We start from the raw sequence: 23,929 nt of genomic DNA on the forward strand, positions 1-23,929 counted from the left end.
TCGTTAACCCTAATAATAATAATAATAATAATAATAATAATAATAATAATAATAATATAGATCGAACCACAAGCCACCAATAGCAGTGATATCATTATTCCTCGGAGCGCTAAGATTCGCTCCAATCACCTGTAGTTGCTTCACTTCCGACCACGAGCGAGAAATGCTCCAAGAAAGCAATCGAAAATGCCCGCCTCCGCTGCTACCACCGGTTCCGCTCCAATGATGATGATGATTATGATCATTAGTTTGATCGAAGAATTGGTTTCGATGACCGATAATGGATCTAGATTCTTTGTCATCGAGCATCAAGAGGGTGAGATCCGTTAGCACTTTCTTCGCTCGTTGGATCTGACCCTCACCGATTGACCTCTGATTGGCATCGAGAGCAGCGACGACAATCTAGAGATGATTCCTCCACTGATGGACCTAATCAATTCCATCGCGGATCGTATTATAGACATCAAGAGTCTTGACGGTCCTCTCGAAGTAATCGGAGATGAATCGATTAAGAGGAGGTTTCAATAATAGAGATCTAGAATAGGAGTTGGGGAATGGTGGTTGAGATATAAAAATAGGGTTTTTGAATGAATACACGGGTGATGGGACTAATAGTCCCGTGTATATTCTGAGTTTAATCACATTTATAATTAGAAATTGCTAATTACATGGGACTAGTAGTCCCGTGTATTTTGAAGATGATTTTTTTTAAATCGATCTCTTTTTGACAACCTTGGTGAGGTGACCAAAAAGAGGTCGATTTTGCTCATTATTAAGGAAAAACGGTTGATTTTGTTATTTATGTTTTAAAAATAGTTTTTTTTAATTCTCCTTTTAAAGATATTTTTATGATTTTTCATTTAACATGCATCATTTTATTGTTCATTTAATATGCGTGATTTTATCTTCGTTTATTCAAAATTGGTTGGCTATTATATATATTTCAATTTGAGTAATCACATAATTTTCATAAATATGCCACTAAGAAGAGTCTTTTTTCATATTTCATCTTCATATTGTTTTAAGCTAGTATTTAGATATACACTTTTGACGGTATTTATATTGGAGTATATTGAAATTCTACTTGTTGTCTTTGCAGTAGTAATTTACATGGAAAAGAACTTTATAATTTCATAATTATATCTTCTTATAATATACAATGTAATAAACATTTAATTTGTAAGTTCCATTATAATATGCTTTAGAAAGTTCTGTTAGACCCTAGAGGGGGGTGATTAGGGTCTTATGCTAATCTAATCCGATTTTATGCTAATAAAAATTAATTAACAAGTTATTCTAGTAAGTATGAAATACAACAAGATATATAAGCTAGGATAAGCAATATGAACAAAGAGCAATATCCTAGCAAAGAGATATATATATAGAAAAATATGCAAGGATATATAAACTAACACAATGGTGAAATAAACAATCTACAAAAGTGATAGGGCAATAGACAATGGCGATAAGAAAGAATAAACACTAAGCACACATAAAACGCCAAAGCAAACTCAAACACAAGCAAATGATCACGGAGTTCGGACCTTCCGTCCTACATCTCCGCTCTCCACTTCCCGGGAGAAAACCACTAACACAACCGGGTTTTCTACGCTCACCCGAATAACGTTTACACCTCACAATGTCGGTTTTCAACGCTCACCGATCAACGTTCACAATCACTCACAATGTCGGTTTTCAACGTTCACCGATCAACGTACACAATCACTCACACTCGGTTTTCTAGCTAACCGAAAACTTTATAATCTCACAATGTAACAAATACAACAATGGTTGTTCTCTACTATGGATGAGAACTCAATGTAGGCTCACTCTCAATTGTTATAACTCCCCACAACCTAATTTATACTAAGTATGAAAATACAATAAGCTCAATGGTCGTGTGTGTAAGCAATAAGAAAAAACAATCAACTAAACTCAATTAAATTCTAGCATATAGAAATTATGAACAAAACAATAAATAGCTAGACTAAACTCAATTAAATTCTAGCATATAGAAATTATGAACAAAACAATAAATAGCTAGAAATAGAGTTTAGAAATTCTTCTCTGAAAAACAAGATGGAGAGGTGGATTAAAATGAGGCTCAATCAATGTAGATGATCTTCTCCACTTGTAAAACAATCTTCACAAACCGAACAAACTTTAAAGCCAACTAAAACCCTTGTTAAAACTCTTTTAAACTTCTTTAAAACTTTCCATTGGGTTGCCTCTGGTAGAAGGGGTTTGAGGGGTTTATATAGGAAAAGAAACCAACAGCAAAAACCCCAAACACAAAACTAAAAACCCCAAAGAATCAGAAATCTAATTCTGTACCAAAAATAGTCGTTGGGCAATCGGCAGTCAACCGTGGAAAACTCGCGGTCGACCGCGAGCAACACAAAAGCAAAACTAGGCTCTGGAAAAACATACGGTTGACCGTGGCGGTCGACCGAGAAATTCTCTGGACTGCATACGGTCGACCGCCACGATCGACCGTGAGCCACAAAAGAACATACTGAGTCTCTGGACTCTAGGCGGTCGACCGCAAACTGACATATAAAAATGAACAGGTATGAAACAGTTTTCTGATTTTAAAACTCTGTTTAAAAATATCAAATAAATTCCAAAAAAATATAAAACTTTGGGAAATGATTGTAGACATGATAATACACATGCTACAAAAAATAGTTTTTAAAAAGGACCTCTCAAATGAGAAATATCATCATTTTTTAAAATAATCCAAAACATGAAAATGTGAACACATGAGTTTTGACATTTTAGCTTAACCATATCTTAAAACATTATAAAATGATTTTATAGACTTGAAGAAAGATGTAAACTATTGTTATGAAGTCTATAAATAATGAATATAGTATTTTATCAAAATACACATATAATGCACTAAAACATGATTTCATTGAACTAAATAAATTTTTTTTTTTTTTTTTTTTGGTAAATGAAACCAATATGAAAGAATATATACATCAAGAATCTCATCACATTTTGTGAGATGACAATGATTTGTATCTAGGGATCAAAAAGAAGAAAATTTATACACCTGATATGCTCAAAATCATTTCTACAGGTTTATGCATCTCCTGGCTTGCTGCTGTTTCAGAACAACTGACACTGCCTGGCAGTGCACCATCCGACATCAGTTTGCATATTGCTATGCTTATAAAGAGATCAACCAATTTTTGTAATACCATGGCATCTCACTATTGAGGATAACTGACATTAAGTCCATTTTGATGCATTTGATAATTTGCTCCACACTCCTATAAGACTGCTTAAAAATCCTTCCGTTACGTTCCAGCCATATGTTGTAAATTGAGGAGGTGAGAGCCATCCTTTTGACATTGATCTTAAATTCTTTCCTCCTTTGGTTAGCTTCATACCATCCTATCAACAGGTTCCAGTCACAGCTTTTCCAATGGAATTGCAACCGAACTAAATAAAATTGATATAGATAAAATCATATATATACATATAAGTATGAAACAAGAAATGTATTTTCAATCGTGTTCAATTGCTTCATATTAAAACTTAAAAAACTCAAAATCATGTATGTATATATATAACTAAATATACATAGAAACCAAAACTTAACTTATGTATATATATATAACTATATATATATATACAAAGAAACCAATAAAATATGTGTGCATATTATATTGAGCTTAAAGTACTAACACACATAATATAAACTCCTAAATTAAATTACCCAAGCTTGATCTTGATCTTCAATAGCTTGACTTGGTAATCTCGCGGATGAAGCTTGAACTTGAATCTTTAACTTGAATTGCATAGCTTCAACCACTATATATATATCCACCAACCTCCATTTGATATGATCGTTATGGTGCAATCCATCCAACCTCCAACATGTTGTTTGTCTACAATAAATAGAAATATACCAACACTAGACAAATAACATTAGAAGTAAATTGTTTGTTAAACATCATCAAAACAAGAAGGCCAACAAGTTCTAGTAATAAAGAAAGATAAGAAAAAATGAAAGAATTTTTGAAAAAATAAAAGATTTTTTTTTCTTTGTAAATTGCATGTGCAAATACACATGCCATAAATATTAAACTCACTTATTCTAAATTTTATATAAAAAGAGTGAATTATATTTTAATACCCTAGAGTTTCATCAGCTAAGAGATAATAAAAGAAATATTTGTGTGTATTAACCAATTTTTCGTCACTAGCATAATTGCATGTGCAAATACACGTGCCAGAGATATGAAACTTATTTATTCTAAATTTTATATAAAAAAGTGAATTATAATTTTAATATCCTAAAGTTTCATCAGTTTCTTAATTTGTACATCATACTCTTAAATAGTTAAGGTATAACTTTATAAAAATGTAATATGGTAATCTTATTCGAGCATGAGAATGTAGCTTTAGATTTACTTGATGTCAACTGAAATCATTGAAGAACATATTTTTAAATATTATAAAAAAAGTATAAGGAGCTATTTAAAATTTCTATTATTTAGAATTGAAGTATTCTTTAAAGTGTGATTGGTAAATTTTTTAAATTATTATATTTTTCTTTAACATGTATTTAATAATTATTCTTAAAAAGCTAATCATTCTATATTTTAATCTCTTATAAAATATAACTTGATGAATATTTAATTATATTAGTTCAAATCCTATTTTCATTCACAATTTAGAGTGTTCTAGAGATAAGAAAATGATGAATATTAACTAAAGTGAATGGAAGCATACTCTCCTTCGTAGTTTAGAATATTCTAGAAGTAAGAGAAGAATAAAAGTAAGGAAAATATTATTTCATGTGCAAAATTGTCAATATGCCTCTTACTCTTCTACTATATATGATGAGAAATGCCCTTGAATCTTTTTGACACCCCCACTAAAATTTTAATATAACAGGGTAGAAGTCTTTAACAAATTTCCCATGTCCTTCAATTTTTTCCGACGACCATTAAGTTTTTCTTATAGTAGCGTAGACGTGTTGTTAAGTCATTGTGTGAAAGCTTAAAAAAAGAGTTTCATCACTAAAGCTTGAAGGAGATGATGTGTTAAAGGAGATGATATCTTACAAGTTACAGCTACGGTTTGTTTCTTTCGCTTAACAAGAGTACTTTTCTTCTAAAGTGATGTTATCTTTGGTTAATTAATGGGTATTAAGAGAGAGAGAGAGAGAGTTATTATTGCCCAAAATAGGACATTCCTCAGCTATAACTTGCAACTTAATCTTTCATAGACGTATTTCATGTGTTCTTTAGTGAATTGTTTTAGAATCATAAGTTTCATCACGAAAAATGACAGTTGCAGAACTATTTTAATTTTGACTAGAAAAAATCAATCTGTAACCTTGTTTTAGGTATCGTTTGATAAAGGGTTAACTAAAGGGTTAAGGAGACTTAACCCCTCCTTATAATCTCCAAACACAAAAAAAAAATGTAAAGATTAAAGTGCATAAGATTAAAGTGTATCAATCCTCTCCGTAATTTGTCAAACATGAAAACCGTACAAGGGTTAAGATAACCCTTGTAGACGGGTTAAAATGAGTTAACTCCTCCAAGTGATGAGTTTATTAACAAACCTATTTAGGAAGATTAAGGGAGATAACTCCTCTATTTATAAAGGAAATAGTCAAAATCTTCTTTATTCCCAAACACTAAAAGTGATCACAAAGATTGAACTGAATATTACTTAACGTACGGTTAACAATTTAATCCTTTGGTTATCAAATGGGCTAACCATGTTAACCATTCTTCTTAATCTCTCGTCCTTAAGTGTAAGCGAAATGGCCCCATAAGGTCTAGCATGATCAAAACCATTCAAACACAAAATCGAGAATAACTCTTGTTTTTGAGATACGGAAAAAATGTTTTGTGCATGTTAATTTTGGGCTTAATATTAGAGAACCCGGCCCTCTTTAACTTGGCACACGGATAACATTCAATAATTTTCAAAATATCAAAAAATCCTTCTTAAGTTTAGGTGTTATCAGAAAAATATCCCATAAAATCCCTTTTACTTTAAGCTTTTATCAAAAAACCTCATAAAAGATGAATCACAATTTTTCACTAGAAAAAACATCCACTTGCGTAATTTTACTCACCCATGTGAAAAATTATGATTAATGTTATTAGAGGAGTTTTAAATAAAAACTTAAAGTTAAAAGGGGTTCTTGATAACTAAAGGTTCCATGTTTTGACATTTTTTGTGCCTTAACCTACTAGCAACTCATCCTTTTAAAAACACAATTTTTTAAAGAATGTGTTTGATGTCGTTTCTCGTGAAACTGAGGGTTGCAGATCTATAATGTGTTTTTGAGAGTAGTAAAGCGAAATTTGAGATGCTTCATAAAGGGAAAATCCAATTCTACGGACTTGTTTTCATTAAATTAACACAATGGGGGTTTCAGATGACAAGTTTTGAACTTTTTTGCACTCAAACTACTAGCATATCTCTCTCTCTCTCTCTCTCTCTATATATATATATATATATATATATATATATATATATAATTTGAGATGATTCATTGAGAAAATTTAGAGCTTTGGAAGGTTAAATAGCGAAGATTGAGGAACGTGGAACATTTGTTGGAGAAAAAACATTAATGAGGTCCGAAGATAGCTTAGAGCTAAGAGCTTTACCCTCTTTCGTACACCAACTTGTTTATGAAAAATTTCAATAATTCAGGAGGTTTTGTGTAATTTGAAAATCCTGTGTGGTTCTATCTAATTTAGGGGGTTTTAAACAAAACCTTAAAATTCAGGGAGCAATTCGTTCATCTGCAAGCCGCACGTGCTACAAACTCATGGCCGTGGAGGCCCAATTATAGACCAACTCCACGTGTGCTTGTGTGATGAATATGAAAACAGTTGAATCCGTATCAAATAATTATTACCTCCTAAAATTTAAAAATTAATTAGTTGCAGACCATCGTGTATCAAGCTCAACAAAAGAATTTAATCAATAAAACTCGAAGGAGATGATGGCTTAAAATTTGTTTCTTTCACGTAACAAGAGTTTCTTCGTGAGAGTGTTACTGTTACCTTTAGCTAATTAACAATATATGGGCATCAAGAGATTGATCTTAGCGCCAAAAATAGGATATTCCTTCTCGTAGCCAAACATAAACTATTTCTTGCAACTTGATCTTTCATAAATATATTCCGTGTGTTCTTAAGTGAATTGTTTTTAGAATCATCATAATTTTTTTAAGGGTAAATCACAGAAACCCCCCCTGAAATTTTGAGCGTTTGCAAAAAAACCCTCAACCTTTTGAGACTAAGGGATTATTTTCAACTTTTTTTTTTGCGTATGTTTGCCACATGAGAGATGTTAGAATCGACGATACTAATTGAAAATTAAATGCTAAATTTTCATATGAAGTTTAGTGGAATGAATGATTTTAGGGGATTTATGTACAACAATTCCTAAAATTTCAAGGGGTTTTAATGAAATAAAAAATTCAAGGGGGTTTTAGCGCAACTCCCCCAAAGTTCAGGGGGCTTTTCTGTAATTAACCCCGGGTTTAATCCTAAAAATAACAGTAGAGTTTTTGACTAGAAAAAATCGAATCCGTAACCTCTTTTGTTATAAGGTCTTACATGATCAAACCGTTTGAAATGCATAATGAAGAATAATTCTTAAAGTTTTTGAAACATGGAAAAAAAATTTAAAAAACTTCGTACATGTTAATTTCGGTGGATATGATTTTAAGTTTTGGCCCTTTTAGGTAGTATACTTCGTCAGTTTACGAGGCTGATGCAATATTTCAAATTTCGGCTACTAAATTCCAAAATAGCACAGCCCCGGATTTGGAATCTTGGATCTTCGCGGGCTTCGTTATCCGCATCTCAAAAATATTCGGTGGGCTCCTTTGTAAATTACCAGGTATCTAGGGGCATATATGAAATCATTTTAATAATTTGTTCAACAAAATTCCCGCGAGGCCTTTCTTGAAAACTCTGGAGCTCTAACAACCAAATATTTAATCGTTTTTCAAAAAATAAAAAACATTAAACTAATCGCTATTTAAACCCCCAAAGCAAACTGAACTCAGTTTTCCACTTTTCCTAATTTAGCTCCTCTTTCGAAATTCTTTTTCCATCGATTTCCCTCGAATCCTCTCGCTCAACGTGATGTCCTCGGATGAATTCGCATCGGATTACGTTAAGTTGCAGCCGGAGCCACCGCCGGCGAGATCGCCGGAGAAATCTTGGATTTTCGACGAATTGCCGGCGGCGACGATTGTTTCGGTGTCTCGCCCCGATGCCAGCGATATCACGCCGGTGCTGCTCTCTTACACGATCGAGTTCCAGTATAAGCAGGTAATTTGATGTTATATATTTTTGGTTGATTTTGCGAGGAGTTAGAGTTTCATTAATTTTGAGAATTTCTAGTTGAATGCCCTAATTTACACGAGATGAACCGTGTCCTTTGTGTTTCTTTTGGGGGGAAAATCACAACTTTAGGCCATTGTCTCGTCAATTTATGGATTTAGCTTATTTTTCACTTATTATTGAACTGTGGCCTATATAATCAGTCTCTTATGTACATGCGAGATCATGGTACTGTATATCTAAATGGTATAGATTTGGAGCATAATATTCTCTTATAGATGTAAGTGCAAAAGTAATTCTTGAAATGATGTGCAATTTCTTTTTTCAGCGCACGCATTGTATTTAAATTAGACACTCACCAACTAACTTTTGTTATCTTACTTAATTTGGCAGTTCAAGTGGCGCTTACTGAAGAAAGCCTCCCAGGTTATCTATCTACATTTCGCATTGAAGAAGCGCGCCTTTGTCGAGGAACTACATGAGAAGCAAGAGCACGTGTGTTCTTGATGGATATCTCTCTCGTATTGTTTTGTTCTTGATTTTTTCCCCCTGTTATACAGAGCATTCCCATTCTGTATTTTCTAGCTGCATGTAGAACTTAGAACTTCTGCGATTCTTATTGGTTTTTGAGAACAAATACAATGACTCTACGTTGTTATAAAAATCTATGACGGGTTCCTTAATTTGCAAAGTTAATAATTAGGACTATAGTTAGAAAAATGAAGATTCCACAAGCGCACTTCCTGTTGTTTCACTGTTGTTTGAAATTCTCTTTACGCTTGAGCTTGGCCACCTGTTTGCTATTTTGTCTCTGGTACAGCTTGCTAGCTACTTGGATCTTTATTGGTATCAATTCAGTGAGCATTTAGTTTGACATACAACAGACTCATCCAATTTCATGCGCCAACTACCAGATGCTTGTGGCTTTAATATGCCTTTTCCTTCTCATGTACTTAAGGTTAAAGAATGGCTTCAGAATCTTGGGATAGGGGAGCATACAGAAGTTGTACAACACGACGAAGTAGATGAAGAATCAGTGCCTATACAGCACGAAGAAAACATTTATTCCCGAACTAGGTGTATTCTTGCTCTTTGTCCTCTACTTTTCTGCTCAACATGTCAATATGTAATGCTGTACGAACAATCAATTATGCTTATAGAAACAACTCCTAGCATATAGAAACAACTCCTATATTTTATACAATGGACAATGAAATACACCTCATTATGCTCTAGGAGATGCATGTTCTCTAATGTCTTTGTCCTCTACATATTGCAGAAAGTTTTTCTTGTCAGATGTATGTTCTCTAATGTGTTTGTCCGAGAGGGCTTGTAGTGTGAATTTTGACCTCTCCCAAGAGGTCACATGAGGCTGTTAAGTCCAATAATGATGACATGAGTCCATGCTGACACACACACGCGCGCGCTATATGTACACACACACACATAAAGTTGTAAACATACACACATACATACATATACACGTATATACATGCCCACATGTGTGGGCGTGTGCCTCTGTATATATATACTTTATATACAGGGTAAAAATAATCGCAATGATGCTGTAGACCACACCTTAAGAAGAGCTGATGTGGTCCCTTTCCATAATTAACTAGCTTAGATTTAGTGCATGACCTGGTTGAACTATCCAGAAACTAAGAGCATGTTTGGGAACTTTGGATTATAATCCACTTAATCAAATGGATTATAATCCACTTGGATTACAATGAAGAGTGTTTGGAAAATTTAGTGTATTATGATCTATTTTCGATAGTAGAGTGTTTGGCAAATGGGTGGACTATAATCCATAAGTTGTATCGAAATGACCAAAAAAGACATGGCTCTAAATTTAAGCTTAATGGATTGGAGAGAGATTGGGCTTGGAATTTTGTGAAATGATGAGGGATATCATGTATTTTACACGGTCAAACCTTGTGGTTTATAATCCACACGCAAAAAAAAAGCAACTTGGCACTTGCCAAACATCTCAAAGTGGCTAATAATCCACTTTCTTTTTGGCTTATAAGCCACTTTGATCACTTGCCAAACATGCTCTAAGACTCTGTACATCCAAATGAGTAGTAGTTGTGCTTGTGAGGAGTTTCATCTGAAATGATCTTTATCCTCCTATGTATCATCCATTTTTATCCTTATCCAATTTTTGATGCTATCCCCATCCATTGTTGGTGTGGCTAACATACTGTCTTATACATTGTATCTTGAGTTTGGTTGTACATCTGGGATAATGGAAAACAATTTATTATGATTTATGAACGTTCAAGCTGCCTGATATAGCACATACTTCTTTTTGTTTAACATGGTAACAACACTGATGGATTAAATCTGAGGAGATAATAGGACTCATAACAGTAGAAAAAAGTCATCATCTCGACATGAGTAATGCAATCCTGGTGGTTAATTCCTTGCATAGGATCCTCAGAGGAGAAGTTTTTTTTTTGGGTGGCTGTTGTAGACCTTCTACTAATTAGATCCTTAATATTATGCAGAAATGTTCCTTCTAGTGCTGCCCTGTCAATAATTCGACCAGCGCTAGGAAGACAATCTTCTATTTCTGACAGGGCAAAGATGGCGATGCAGGGTTATTTGAATCACTTTTTGGGAAACTTGGATATTGCAAACTCTCAGGAGGTATGAGGATCTTTTTACGAACCTAATGATTGCTTTATAAGTAATATCAAAGTGTTCCTTGAAGGATTGAGATACGGGGTCTCTGGAAAATGAAAGAACCTCTTTTAAATATTTAATTTAATGTCCTCAAATACGTAAATATCTAATCAAGTAAAAATCAATATACCTGACAGCTGAAACGTCTGTGTTGGTGAGTGCAAGACCTGTGAAATGGCAAAATGTTGCATGCGTGTATTTAAGTATTTATTGACTTTGTTTGGGTCTAGAAATTGGTGGAGTAATTTATTGATTTTGTTGAGTGCAAGGTCTATGAATTTTCCATCTCTTCCTCCCAAATCACATTTTGACTGTCATGTATTCCATTTTTTCAATCTCCGCGTTCTAAATGTTAGCTGCTAAAGTCCAGTGGTTAGGAAGAATTTTGCTGATAGTTCTATTGAAAACTATTCATTTTGCAGCCACGTGAGACCTGCTTAGTCTGTTCTTGACTATATTTTTTGGCGCATTAGTTGCCAGTTGATTTTACAGAATTGTATTTTGGAGAGCAACTGAAATTAGTCTTCTTAATGTTTCTATTGTAAGGCACATATCTTTTAGTGTCAGAGATTGATTATGAAACTAACCCATATGCATAGGTTTGAACCATTTTCGCATCTTTTTTGTTATTAACTTAACCGAAGTAATATAATCTGCAGGTTTGTAAATTTCTGGAGGTCTCTAGGTTATCTTTTTTGCCAGAGTATGGACCTAAACTAAAAGAAGATTATGTAACAGTAAGACATTTGCCAAAGATTCAGAGGGCTGATGATGATACAAAGTGTTGTGCATGCTATTGGTTTAGCTGTTGTAACAGCAACTGGCAAAGGGTATTGCATTTTTCTCTTTTGCTCATTTTACAGAATGACAAAGTTGCATTATGTTAACCACATTTAATTAACTTTTAGCTAATAGCTTAAGTTTTAAATGTTATAAAAAGAATTTATTGTGTAAATAATCAAAGAAATGCTAAAACCACTAGGCTTAATTTATTCCTGGTTAACTTTGAACAATTGCATGACAAGCTTTAGGGAAAGTACTTCATTGTCAATGAACTATATGTATCACTATCATCATAATTATTCACATGATATTTGATGCTAAAAAAGAAGAGAGAAACCTTTGAAAATTAAACAGATGCAATTGTTTATTCTAGCTCTTTGGCAGCTGACATCTATGAGATGGTTGAATCTTAGTAACAATATACGTATCTCATATGCATAAGCTTACTAGATTGAGGTTGTGTATCATAGTGCAGATCCAGTATGAACATTGGAGGATTCTCTTTGATTACATTATATTAAAGTACATAACCAGTATTTTATATTTTCCAACTTCACAGCCAGCCCTTTTGGATTTATGCTGAGCCTCTCTCTTGTTGACACTTTCCTCTGCCAACAATTTAACACCGACTTATATGATATTAGGTTGCTAGCTGGTCATAGAATTTGTCAAATGGCTTCCTCATGGCCGGTTCCACTTTTGGTTGAAAAGATTTTGGATGACAATGACCTGAATTGCTTAGTTTACCTTTTAATTATAGTATATTTCTCTATTTGATGTCATTTAGTTCAGCTGACAAGTATGATATTCTTGAATAGGTGTGGGCTGTACTAAAACCAGGCTTCTTGGCTCTGTTAGAAGATCCTTTTAATCCCAAGCTTTTGGATATAATTGTTTTTGATGTATTACCACCATCAGATAGAAACGGAGATGGTCGGGTTCTTCTAGCAAAAGAGACCAAGGAACGCAACCCCTTGTGGTTCGGATTTACAGTGAGTTACTTTAGATCTCTTTGAATAGTTTTAACAGAATTTCGACCTTATACACATGCAGGGATGTCTGCTGATTCTTCTTAGTTTCCGTCTCATTCGAATCAAACGAGCTAAATTCAGAAAATCTGCAAATTATCTGCACATCATTTTGAGTCTACTTGTGTTGTGCAAATTTAGTCTTTTGTGAAATTTATTTAATTTTAAACATTTTGATTACTATCATAAAGAGTTTCTGGCTATGTCATTGGCATATTGATCATTGACAAAGTATAGATAAAGCTATATTGACCATATACTGTTGGGTAATGTTTGCCTGTCATATTGTGTACATAAGCTAAGGGATGTGGGACATGGGCATGGCGTGAAACAGATTGCGTCAGTTCATCAAAAACTTAGCATATGAATGTATTATCGGGTGCATCAAGCTGCAAATAGAAGGAAGTTATGACAAAGCCCTCTCATGCTTATAATTTGCTGGGCCTCTAGGTAGGAAGTGATACCAATTGACAATAAGCCTCTTGGCCTACTCAGAATCACACCCATTATGATAGAAAATCTTCAGAAAGTGTCAAGGTTGAACAATAATGAAGGGTTGCTGTTATGCTCTTTTTACGTAAGTCATAAGTCAGTAATTTTACTGTTGTTATTCGGAGCATTGCTAGAGCAAAATTTTATGCAGTAAGCTTTGCCTCTATAACCTCTTAGTATTATGCTATTGGTTTACATTTGTAAATTTTCATATTTCCGATAAATTTCTGAAGCTAGAGGTACTTGAGCTTGATCTTATTACATTCAGGACACTGTTAGCAATATTGATATAATCTATTGTGGTTGATTTTTTTTTTTTTTGAACTGTTTTACTACTGTCGTCGATTTTAACTTAGCCCTCACTTGTATTGCATTTACTATGGAACTTTGACCTTCATTTTCTGGTTCTGAGGAAGATTTCATTGTTCTGGTTCAATCTCTAATCGACATTCATCTCAAAGGTATCATGCGGGAACAGGACCATTAAATTGAGAGTGAGAAGCAGTGCTAAAGTTAAAGATTGGGTTGTGGCAATAAATGATGCGGGCCTACGAGCACCGGGGGGTTGGTGTTTGCCTCACTGTTTTGGTTCTTTTGCTCCTCCTAGGGGGTTAACAGAAGATGGCAGTCAGGTCCAGTGGTTTGTTGATGGACAAGCTGCATTTGGTGCAATTGCTTCTTCTATTGAAGTAGCAAAATCAGAGGTCAGTTTCTTCACTCATTCACTTCAATAATGTGATACTAGCAATTTACAAAATATTAACAGGGGCAGTTCTGAAATGATTGAAATTTGTTTATAGATATTCATTACTGGCTGGTGGCTCTGTCCTGAGTTATACCTTCGACGTCCTTTTCACGTTCATGCGTCTTCTCGGCTTGATTCCTTGCTAGAGGCAAAGGCTAAACAGGGTGTTCAGGTACTTTCAGCATTACCATATGTGTTGTTTCACTTGTTCTATTCCAGCTATAGTTATTTGGTTCGTCGACCTTGATTCACTGAAATTACTGATGTTGTGACTATGGTGAAGCTTTCTTGCATGTTCTTATTGGCTTTGTAAACATATTATCGCCTGTAACAGAGATTGAAGTCTGATGTTTGACAGGGAAGCATGGATCATCTTTACATGTCAATGATAATATGTCTTATTTTCTGTTAGCATCAAGCAGTTGAATTATTTGGTTCTAATTAATAAGCTGCATATATTTGTAAATTTTATGTGGAGTAGCCTATCCTATTTGCTCATGATTGTCAACTAATTGGCACTAATGTGTAGATTTACATCCTTCTTTACAAAGAAGTTGCCATTGCTTTGAAAATCAACAGTATATACAGTAAGCGAAGGCTGCTTAACATTCATGAGAATGTTAAAGTTCTGCGCTATCCTGATCATTTCTCAACTGGTGTTTACTTGTGGTATGAAATCTTCCACGAATCAATCATCCCTTCCCTAAGATTTATTTTTTATGAGAAGAGAATACATCATGCAGTTGTGCTTATGAATAAACTCTGGTTAAGTGCAGGTCGCATCATGAGAAAATTGTGATTGTTGACAATCAAATATGCTATCTGGGAGGACTTGATTTGTGCTTTGGTCGTTATGATAACCCAGAACACAGAGTTGGTGATTTCCCACCTACTATTTGGCCTGGAAAGGACTATTATAATCCCAGGTAACTATGCTAATGCTTTGAATAACCTTAGATACAAAAAATATCTCTTTGAGATTGCAACAATTAAAAATATGGTCTTGTTGCATAAAGCATGACTAGTATTTTTCGCTTTCTATAGGGAGTCTGAGCCAAATTCTTGGGAAGACACAATGAAAGATGAGCTGGATCGACTGCCTTGGCATGATGTCCAATGTGCTCTGTGGGGGCCACCTTGTCGTGATATTGCAAGGCACTTCGTGCAACGTTGGAATTATGCAAAGGTGATTTTTTTTTTTCATTTGTTGTTTGCCTTCCGATGGTTGTATTGTACTGTATTCTCAAGTTTGTTCTCTCTTGCAGAGAAACAAAGCTCAACATGAGCATGCCATACCCTTACTTATGCCTCAACACCACATGGTTATTCCACATTACATGGGGAAAAGCAAAGACAATGATGTAGAGCATAAACAACTAGAACCTAGTCATAAAGACGTCAAAAGTCGGGAGTCATTTTGCTCACTATCATCATATCAAGACATCCCGTTGCTTTTACCTCAAGAACCTGATGGGCTGCTAGTAGCAAATTCAAAAGTGAACGGAAACTTGAATCACAGTCATCTGGATCATAGAAGCAGAAGCAATCATATATCATCAATCTCCTTAAGGAAGACAAAAGAAGAGCAATCTGTTCCAGATAAGCAGCTGAAAGCCTTTGTGGATGACCTTGGTCTTTCACAAACTCAGAGTGAAACACGGTGTGATATGATTTCTCAATCAACTGCAGACAAAGAATGGTGGGAATCCCAGGAGAGGGGTGACCAAGCTTTTTCCATTGACGAAGCTGGTCAAGTTGGACCTCGCACACCATGTTGTACTCAGGTTGGTTTAACGAGACTTTCTTAAAAAGTAAATTGGGAGTACTATCAATTTCTTGTTCTTTCAATGTTTTTTTTAACCTTCTGGTCCAAGATATACTTCATATTTGCTGGAACTCCTTATGTATGACTCTGTAACCCTTTCAGTACTCTAGCTTTATTTTTCTTAAATTTCATAGCAGAACCTACTTATTAGTGTCTGCATTCATTTGATTAAAGTGTGGGTTTGGTTTAGCAAAGACAGGTGATGGGATTTAGTCCCTCCACAGAAAAACAATCAGATGGTTTTACGGTTAATATCTTGGACTCAGGACTCAACTACGGTTAATTCTTTTGAGTCGATTATGGTCCAAGTAGATTAGGCAAGTTCACCTATATTCATGGGTCTTTGATACAGAACATATAAATATTTCCTCTTGCCTAACAGTTCTTTTTCTTGAAGAAATTTATGTGACATATTAGAGACCCTAAACTTAATAGAGAGAACGCATTTTATCATTCCTCAAAGTTTCATATTATGTGTTTTTCTTGTTGTTTTCTTTCCCTTTTTTTTTTGGTTTTTTATGGGTGTAACTCTATCGAGTTTTATGGAAAGCAGACATCTTGTACAATTTCAATTTTACTTTGTTATGCTGATTACAGGTTCTTAGAAGTGTGGGACAATGGTCTGCTGGAACGAGCCAAACTGAAGAGAGCATTCACAATGCCTATTGTTCTCTTATTGAAAGAGCAGAACACTTTATCTACATCGAGGTTTGCCTTTTTTTTATTTTATTACCGTGCACATTTTTAATGTTAAATAAATTGCTTGCGGTTTCCTTGGTGCACCATGGTATTAAGATGACATTATTTTTAATTAACGCTTGTGCTCTAACTGTTTGCAATTTCCACTGGTTGCTTTTGCCAGAATCAATTTTTTATATCAGGTCTTTCAGGAGATGATATTATAAAGAACCGCATTTTAGAAGCCCTATATAGGCGTATCATGCGCGCAGAGAAAGAAAATAAGTGCTTTAGGGTTATTATAGTTATTCCACTGGTACCTGGTTTCCAGGTAATTTTTCTTTTAACGTTGCCTTTTCTTGTTTTACAGAAGTATTTGTTCCCCTACCCTTTACAGAATATCCATTAACTCAGGGTGGCATTGATGATGGTGGCGCTGCAACTGTGAGGGCAATAATGCATTGGCAATACAGGACTATCTGCAGAGGGCCAAATTCGATATTGCAGAATCTTTATGATATAATGGGCCAAAAAGCACATGATTATATATCTTTCTATGGTCTCAGATCATACGGAAGACTTTGTGATGGAGGTCCTTTAGCTACTAATCTGGTGAGTCACTGGTAATTTATTTGCATATTTTCTGCTGATTTTGCTAGTAGTGACGTGACTTACCTCTTATTGATGTTTTAATGATAATTTGATTTTTCGACCTGTCCTATAGAAAAATTCATCTGATCCAACTGTCATCAGCTCCTTAAAAAGATTTTTCTTTGCCATTGGCTGGTGGGGGATATAGCATTGGACTGCTTGTCATATTCTAGGAAAATTTCGTAAACTGCCTAAACAGTTTACCTCAAATTGATAGTAGTCTGTTGACCACTCTTGTTCGGATTAACTAACCATTCTCATGCTAACTTTGTTGGTTTTATTGTGTGTGGCTAACTGCAAAGATGAATGCAAAAAGTACTTCTTATTATCCTCTTTACCACTCTTTTGGAAAGCACAAGCTTGTGAGACTTTTGTGTGTTTCCTTCATTTTGGAGTTTGTGTTTTTAAGTTTAGACTATTCAAAATAATTCTTGCTGTCGTCTTTATGCACTTTAACTGAATGCAAGCTTGGGGGACTCAGTCATTCCCTTCACTTCGATTTTGGTTAAGCTCAAAATTTTCTGGTTTTAGATACTCAAGTGGAAGAACTAAGCTTGAAATCCTCTAACAATCTACAAACCAACTTGAAAACAAAATGCAAACTTGATTCAAGTTTAATCTGCCTCGAAAACAATATGAGCAAGCCTGAACATGACTAGCTCTTTTAGTTTGCCTGCTTCCTTGCACCCTCATGCTTATATCATTACACGAGACAATTATGGGGCTACTGCCAAGATTGCTCTCTCAGAAGGACTTCTAAATGTTTTAGAGATGTAAATTATATATGCATTTGTTGAGTTTTATCTCACTCCATTCTTGCATATCTATGGTTTCCTCAGTTGTGCATTGGTATTAATCATCATGACCATCTTGTTGCCTTTTTATTACCAAAGAAATTGGCTGGGGAAGACAAGGCCTATGGAAATATCAAATGGATTTTACCACGGCCTGTCAACCTGATGTAAACTCTCAGTATATTCCTGTAAACTGAAACTATTGATGATGGAGTCTTGCTAGAAATTCTAGAAGGCTACTTGACTATTCACAAAACCTACTTTTTATCACTGTTAGGTCCATGCAGCCAAGGGAAGGTTTCCTAAATTCGCCATATTTAAACTCATGTTGAAGGGGTGCCATGATAAATTTGATATAAGGAAAATCATTTAGCTCCTAGTCACCAATTTCTCAATACGCCACTGTGAAAGTACTAGTCAAAAAGTATGTGGGACATATGAATGGTTTTATTGGAGTAGATGTACTGCATTTATTGTTGCTGTTATTATTTGTATTTGAACCACACATGCCTGTGTTTTAAGTGCTGTATTGCATCTTTTAGGTGTATGTGCACAGCAAATTGATGATAGTTGATGACCGTATGGTGTTAATTGGGTCGGCTAATATAAATGACAGGAGTTTGCTTGGGTCACGGGACTCTGAGGTACCCTTCTTTCGTTATATTTGCATTATTAGTTACTGAGGACTTTTGACACCCAAAACAGTCTTCCAGTCTGTTTGATCAAAGGCTAAAATATATTTGCTAGACTAACTGAATTACTAGAAGTAAATATTTCAATTTATTAATGACTAGAATGGGATGCATTAATGCCTTTTGCTAATTCAATTTCATATGGAACAGTTGGTATCTACTAAATTATGCTACAATAACAACAACAAAGCTTTTATCCCAAATGTTTGGAGGTGGCTACATGAATCCTATTCTTCCATTCAGTTCTATTAATAGGTCATCTCCTCCTTAAATTAACGATCACCATATCTTTCTCAATTGCTTCCAACCAAATTCTTTTAGGTCTACCTCTAGATCCCTTTGTCCCGTTAGCTACAATATTATCTATTTTCTCAACCGGTGCACTAAGAGGTCTCCGTTGTACATGGCCAAACTATAGTCTATTCTCTCTCATTTTAACCTAAATTGGGGCAACCTCTAATTTACTACGAATACACTCGTTTCTTATCCTATCTTTTAGGGTACACCCCAAGACTATTGTAACATTCTCATTTCTACCATGCTCATTTTTTGCTCATGTTGTTTCTTAATTTCCCCGACCCATAAAGTATTATTGGCCTTACAACTGTCCTATAATTTTCCCTTTAGTCTCATAGGTATTCTATGATCACATAACACTCCCGAAGCACTCCTCCAGTCTAATCATCTTGATTTGATTCGATGGGCAACATCATCCTCAATCTCACCATTATGATGAATGATTGATCCCAAATAACAAATTTACTAAATCATGCTAAAAGATTGAAATAATCGCGAATACGATCTTTTGTCAGAGTCACAAAATGACTAAATACTTGTCTGCACAAATTTAAGTATCGTCTTTATCCTAATCTGAACTCCTCTTTCGATGTAACACATGTATAGAATTCCTGAAATATTTCTGTATACAATCAGCATATTCATTTCTGCTTGATGCTTTAATCATTTTATTATAACAGTAAATATGTGTCACTATTTACAAACGCATGAGTAAAATAAACCCATTTGGTAAAATATTATCCAGATGTTAAAGGGAAGAAATCTTCCAATTCAGCTTGTTAGAGCATAAAATTATAACCTTAATGCTCATGACAGTATCATACCTTTACTGCAATGGAAGGGGCTTTTAACATGATATCACAGCAATTCATGTTCATTCTCACTGCCTATGAATTTAAAGAGCATTTTAAAAAAATGACTCAGTTTGAATCTAGGTTTCAATCCATAAAAAGGCACCCTACCTATGGTGACAAATTAAAGTATGAAATTATAACCCTAATTACAACTTCAGAGTTTCCGTGGAGCGAAAGGGACCTTTGGCAAAGTGGAAGGTCTTTACAGCTGCAGAAGAACTCTAAAGTTTTGGTATAGTGGAAGGGACCTTTGACATAGTACCAGGCAACCTAGGCCACAAATTTAAAATGGATTTAGGAAAGAGTTATTTGCACTTAATATCCCAAGGTTTACATCATTTTTAACTGTGGTACCCCGAAGGTTTTTTTAACTTTGATACCCCAAATGTCAATAAAGCCTTTGGTACCCCGGTTAAGTCATTTAGGGTATCAAAGTTAAATATTTTTTAAATTTTGGGGTATTTGTTGGGCAAAAAAAACTTTTAAGACGCTCAATCTATGGGGACATGTCAGGGTATAAAATTATAACCCACAACCATTGTAACAAATTCAGAGTTTTGTAGTGGCATGAACCTTTTAACACAATCAATAACTTAATTGACTTGGATTGGATTAAGCTGTCACTTTAAAACTGTAGTTTAGATGTGTGTCATATTTTCTATGTCGTAGTGTATTATTTCAAATGCCTTAAACTGTACATCCTGATACGCGTCAGACAAGGAACACCGCTATATTCTGCCAGAACCACTATATATATATGTGTGTGTGCGCGCGCGCGCGCGCATATACATATACATATATGTCTATGTATATATACATATGTATGTATGTATGTATGTATGTATGTATGTATGTATGTGTGTGTGTATGTGTGTATGTATGTGTGTGTGTGTGTGTATAGACACACACACATGCCATTACACATTATCACTCATACTTGGTTTGGTACTTGTTATGTTCGATGAACTTATCAGATGTCACAGCAATGCATAACACAAGAAAAGATCCACATAGCATGTGTAAAATCTTGTGCATTCAGGAGGAAATGTTAGTGGCACTATGCACACCATATACCGACTAGCTGAACATTTTTGTGTAAGGAGAAGGATGTGAAATTTATCAAATATAGATAAAGAGACGTGTCACTTTCAATATAAGAGGTAACTTGGCTCCTCAATTTAAGTACATAACATAAGTTTTATTATGCTTTCACGTTACTTTTCCACCACTTCTTTAAACATCAAGTTTGGCTTCTTATGTTCTATGTTTACGTGCGTAGATTGGTGTCATTATTGAAGATAAAGATTCTGTTGGTTCATTTATGAATGGAAGACCGTGGAGAGCTGGGAAATTTGCTCTTAGCTTACGACTCTCTTTATGGTCTGAACATCTTGGCCTTCGTCCTCAAGAGGTTAGTATCTCTAAAATGCTGCTATGCATTTTCAACTCTGGTAATAGACAAGATTATTTTCCGTCTGTTATTTCAGTATATAAGGATGACTTTTTCATGTAGATGGATGGCTACGTTCTAGTTCATTGCATTATTCATGTTCGATATTCATACCTCTGGCAGAATCCTATGTTTAGTTTCCTTTTTGTTAACACGGTGATAGATGGAGATTGTCCAGGCCATTCCACCTGTCAATTTTGTTTCCTTTCCCCGCATTTTATTAATTTTCAACTAAACCTTGGATAATATTTGTACAAGCAAATATCCCCGCATTGCATGGTTATATGAAGTACAATTATATAATAATTATTTTATTCTTTAGAATATAACATAATTCCAATATTATGAGTTTTATTTCAGAAGAAGAAACTTTAATTAGGGTCATTAATCTTAAATGCCGGGTTTGATTTCACCAATCACCGTATTATAAATTTTTCAACAATCTTTGCAAGATCTTTTTGTGTTTTGCGCATGCTCTTTGTGATTATTCATTGAGTTTGGTTGTCCCCTTACTTCTAGGAGTTATAATTTGAGTCTTGGTTTGACAGGAAGTAGGGACCAACATCTAATGGTTTGAATCCGTATAGGTGACGAGGCGAATTTTTCTTTGTGTGTACTATTAGCCCTTATATGCTTGCAGTTTGATCTTCACCTTTTCTTCTTTATACCTCCTTTTACATCATTGGCTTACCTAATAAGAGGACAAGTTTGTCAACCCAAACTTTTCTTACAAGTGTTATTAAGTCTCTAGTCTTCACAACATGGTGGAAGCAAATAAATTTGATCCTTGTGCTGTTTTAAGAATGGTCATGTTGAGTGTTCAACCTGACTATTGCCTCAGGGAAGAGATCATTCTTCAGATTCTGTGAGCTCCATTTATATTTCAGTACTGTATGTACAACACTTTCCTTTCAAATCTTTCAGATTAATCGAATCAGTGATCCTGTGATTGATGCAACTTACGAAGACATATGGATGACTACAGCAAAGGTGAGGAATACAGAAACTTTGGCAAATTCATTTATTTCCTCTATGTATTTGTCCCTCCTTGACTGCCTTTAAATCTAACTATTGGCCAATTATCCATGTGATACGTTGCCAAAGATCAAATACCTTATGGCTTGTATCTTGTTCCATCAACTGCCACATCGTGGGAAGTCTATTGATTCACATATATGATGGATGGAAAATAGTAAATTTTTTCCCCTTTCTTTTCTTTTCCTTATTATCGCACGGAAATGAGGACAAGCCTTGTTAAGAATCCTCATAAAATTATGTTTATTCATACGTCACTAACTGAAGATCAGCTTCGCTGAGGCAATAGAAGTATATTACACAACAAACTTGGCACCACAATTATGATGGAAGCGTGCGTGTAGTAAGAATATGAGTTTTGCTGTGCTACTATTGATAGTATTACACTGAACTTTCTGTAAACAAATATCCAATGATTTCAACATGTTCTTGATCATGTATCAAAGAATAAAAACTTATTCGACTCTATGAAAATTCTGAAACTTTGAGTTCAAGGTTTAATTGTGAGATGCAAGGTTAAAAAAAAACGTTGAGATCATCCTAGATATTATTTAAATAGCTTATCTGTAGTAGGGATGAATTTTCGCCCTCGCTATTTGTTTCTTATTTATTCGATCTCTTTTAAGTGCTTAATGTTTGTGTTGATGTTCATTGTAACCTTCTTATATTTTGGCAGACAAACACTATGATCTACCAAGATGTCTTTGCATGTGTACCCAATGATCTTATACACTCAAGGTATAGTTTGGGCACGCTTTAACTTATTTTGTGAGTCTTTTTTTTTTCCTTCCAATTCTCAAGAAAGTAAAACATCTCATAAAATGTAGATCTTCTATTCGTCAAAGTATGTCCTACTGGAAAGAGAAACTCGGCCACACCACAATCGATCTTGGAATCGCTCCAGAAAAGCTTGAACCATATCAAAATGGAGATGTAACGAGTAACGATCCGTTCGATAGATTGCAATCAGTAAGGGGTCATCTGGTTTGTTTTCCATTAGATTTTATGTGCCAGGAGGATTTGAGACCATTCTTCAACGAAAGCGAATTCTATGCCTCCCCTCAAGTTTTTTACTGAAGTCTCGATTTATTAGTAAAAATTTCTTGCATGGCTGCTCCTGTCGGGAGGGTGATATTATTGTACATATTGTATATTGCGGCAGCTTTGCACATGTATTTCAAATAAATCATAAAGAGAGGAGAGGTGGCTCTTTTTTCTTTCTTTTTATTATTATTATTATTTATTGTAACTTTTCATGTTAGGGAAAGGACCATTGTAAAGTCTAATAAAAGGATCATTCTTTTGTATAACGGGAAGGTCCAAAGTCTACGAATTTTGCATCACCGTCACCCATCAATTTATGCATGCAGAAGTTCCCCCCTTTTATGCAGGTAGAAGCCCCGTTGTGCCCAACAATTAGGGCACAGCCTCATCTCGCTTCTCTTTTCCGAATTTTCATCCGATCTCACATCTATCTACCCCGATTTTCATTCGCCCTATCACAATCTCTCTTCCTCAATAGCCCTAACATCATTCCCTTTATTCTCTCCAAAACACCCCTTTTGTTAGGATACA

At 34.8% G+C, this 23,929-nt stretch overlaps 1 protein-coding gene across 4 annotated transcripts; it reads left to right on the forward strand.

Annotated features, from left to right (window-relative positions):
• Positions 8,049-23,665, forward strand: LOC109843091 (phospholipase D zeta 1-like). Of its 4 annotated transcripts, XM_020412023.1 has the most exons (20): positions 8,049-8,330; positions 8,736-8,837; positions 9,301-9,419; positions 10,853-10,994; positions 11,690-11,860; positions 12,632-12,805; positions 13,795-14,037; positions 14,134-14,250; positions 14,608-14,747; positions 14,855-15,004; positions 15,123-15,264; positions 15,344-15,862; positions 16,501-16,611; positions 16,766-16,912; positions 16,996-17,193; positions 18,569-18,670; positions 21,149-21,280; positions 22,244-22,309; positions 23,031-23,092; positions 23,182-23,665. In XM_020412023.1, the coding sequence occupies exons 1-20, from the start codon at positions 8,142-8,144 to the stop codon at positions 23,429-23,431; spliced, it is 3,276 nt and encodes a 1,091-aa protein (XP_020267612.1). In that variant the 5' UTR covers positions 8,049-8,141; the 3' UTR covers positions 23,432-23,665. The 4 variants fall into 4 exon arrangements, with proteins under 4 accessions (XP_020267612.1, XP_020267613.1, XP_020267614.1 ...); XM_020412024.1 differs by lacking the exon at positions 22,244-22,309; XM_020412025.1 differs by lacking the exons at positions 23,031-23,092; positions 23,182-23,665 and adding an exon at positions 22,424-23,020.

The sequence above is a fragment of the Asparagus officinalis genome, chromosome 5 (genome assembly GCF_001876935.1).
Source record: "Asparagus officinalis chromosome 5, Aspof.V1, whole genome shotgun sequence".
NCBI classification, from domain to species: Eukaryota; Viridiplantae; Streptophyta; class Magnoliopsida; order Asparagales; family Asparagaceae; genus Asparagus; species Asparagus officinalis.

What these genes read in the sequence shown, in the direction of transcription:
- LOC109843091 (XM_020412023.1), top strand. Translation starts at nt 8,142, where the DNA reads ATGTCCTCGGATGAATTCGCATCGGATTACGTTAAGTTGCAGCCGGAG. An exon ending in GTAACAGCAACTGGCAAAGG is followed by an intron (nt 11,861 to 12,631) that starts GTATTGCATTTT and finishes ATTCTTGAATAG; the next exon opens with GTGTGGGCTGTACTAAAACC. An exon ending in CCTTGTGGTTCGGATTTACA is followed by an intron (nt 12,806 to 13,794) that starts GTGAGTTACTTT and finishes TTCATCTCAAAG; the next exon opens with GTATCATGCGGGAACAGGAC.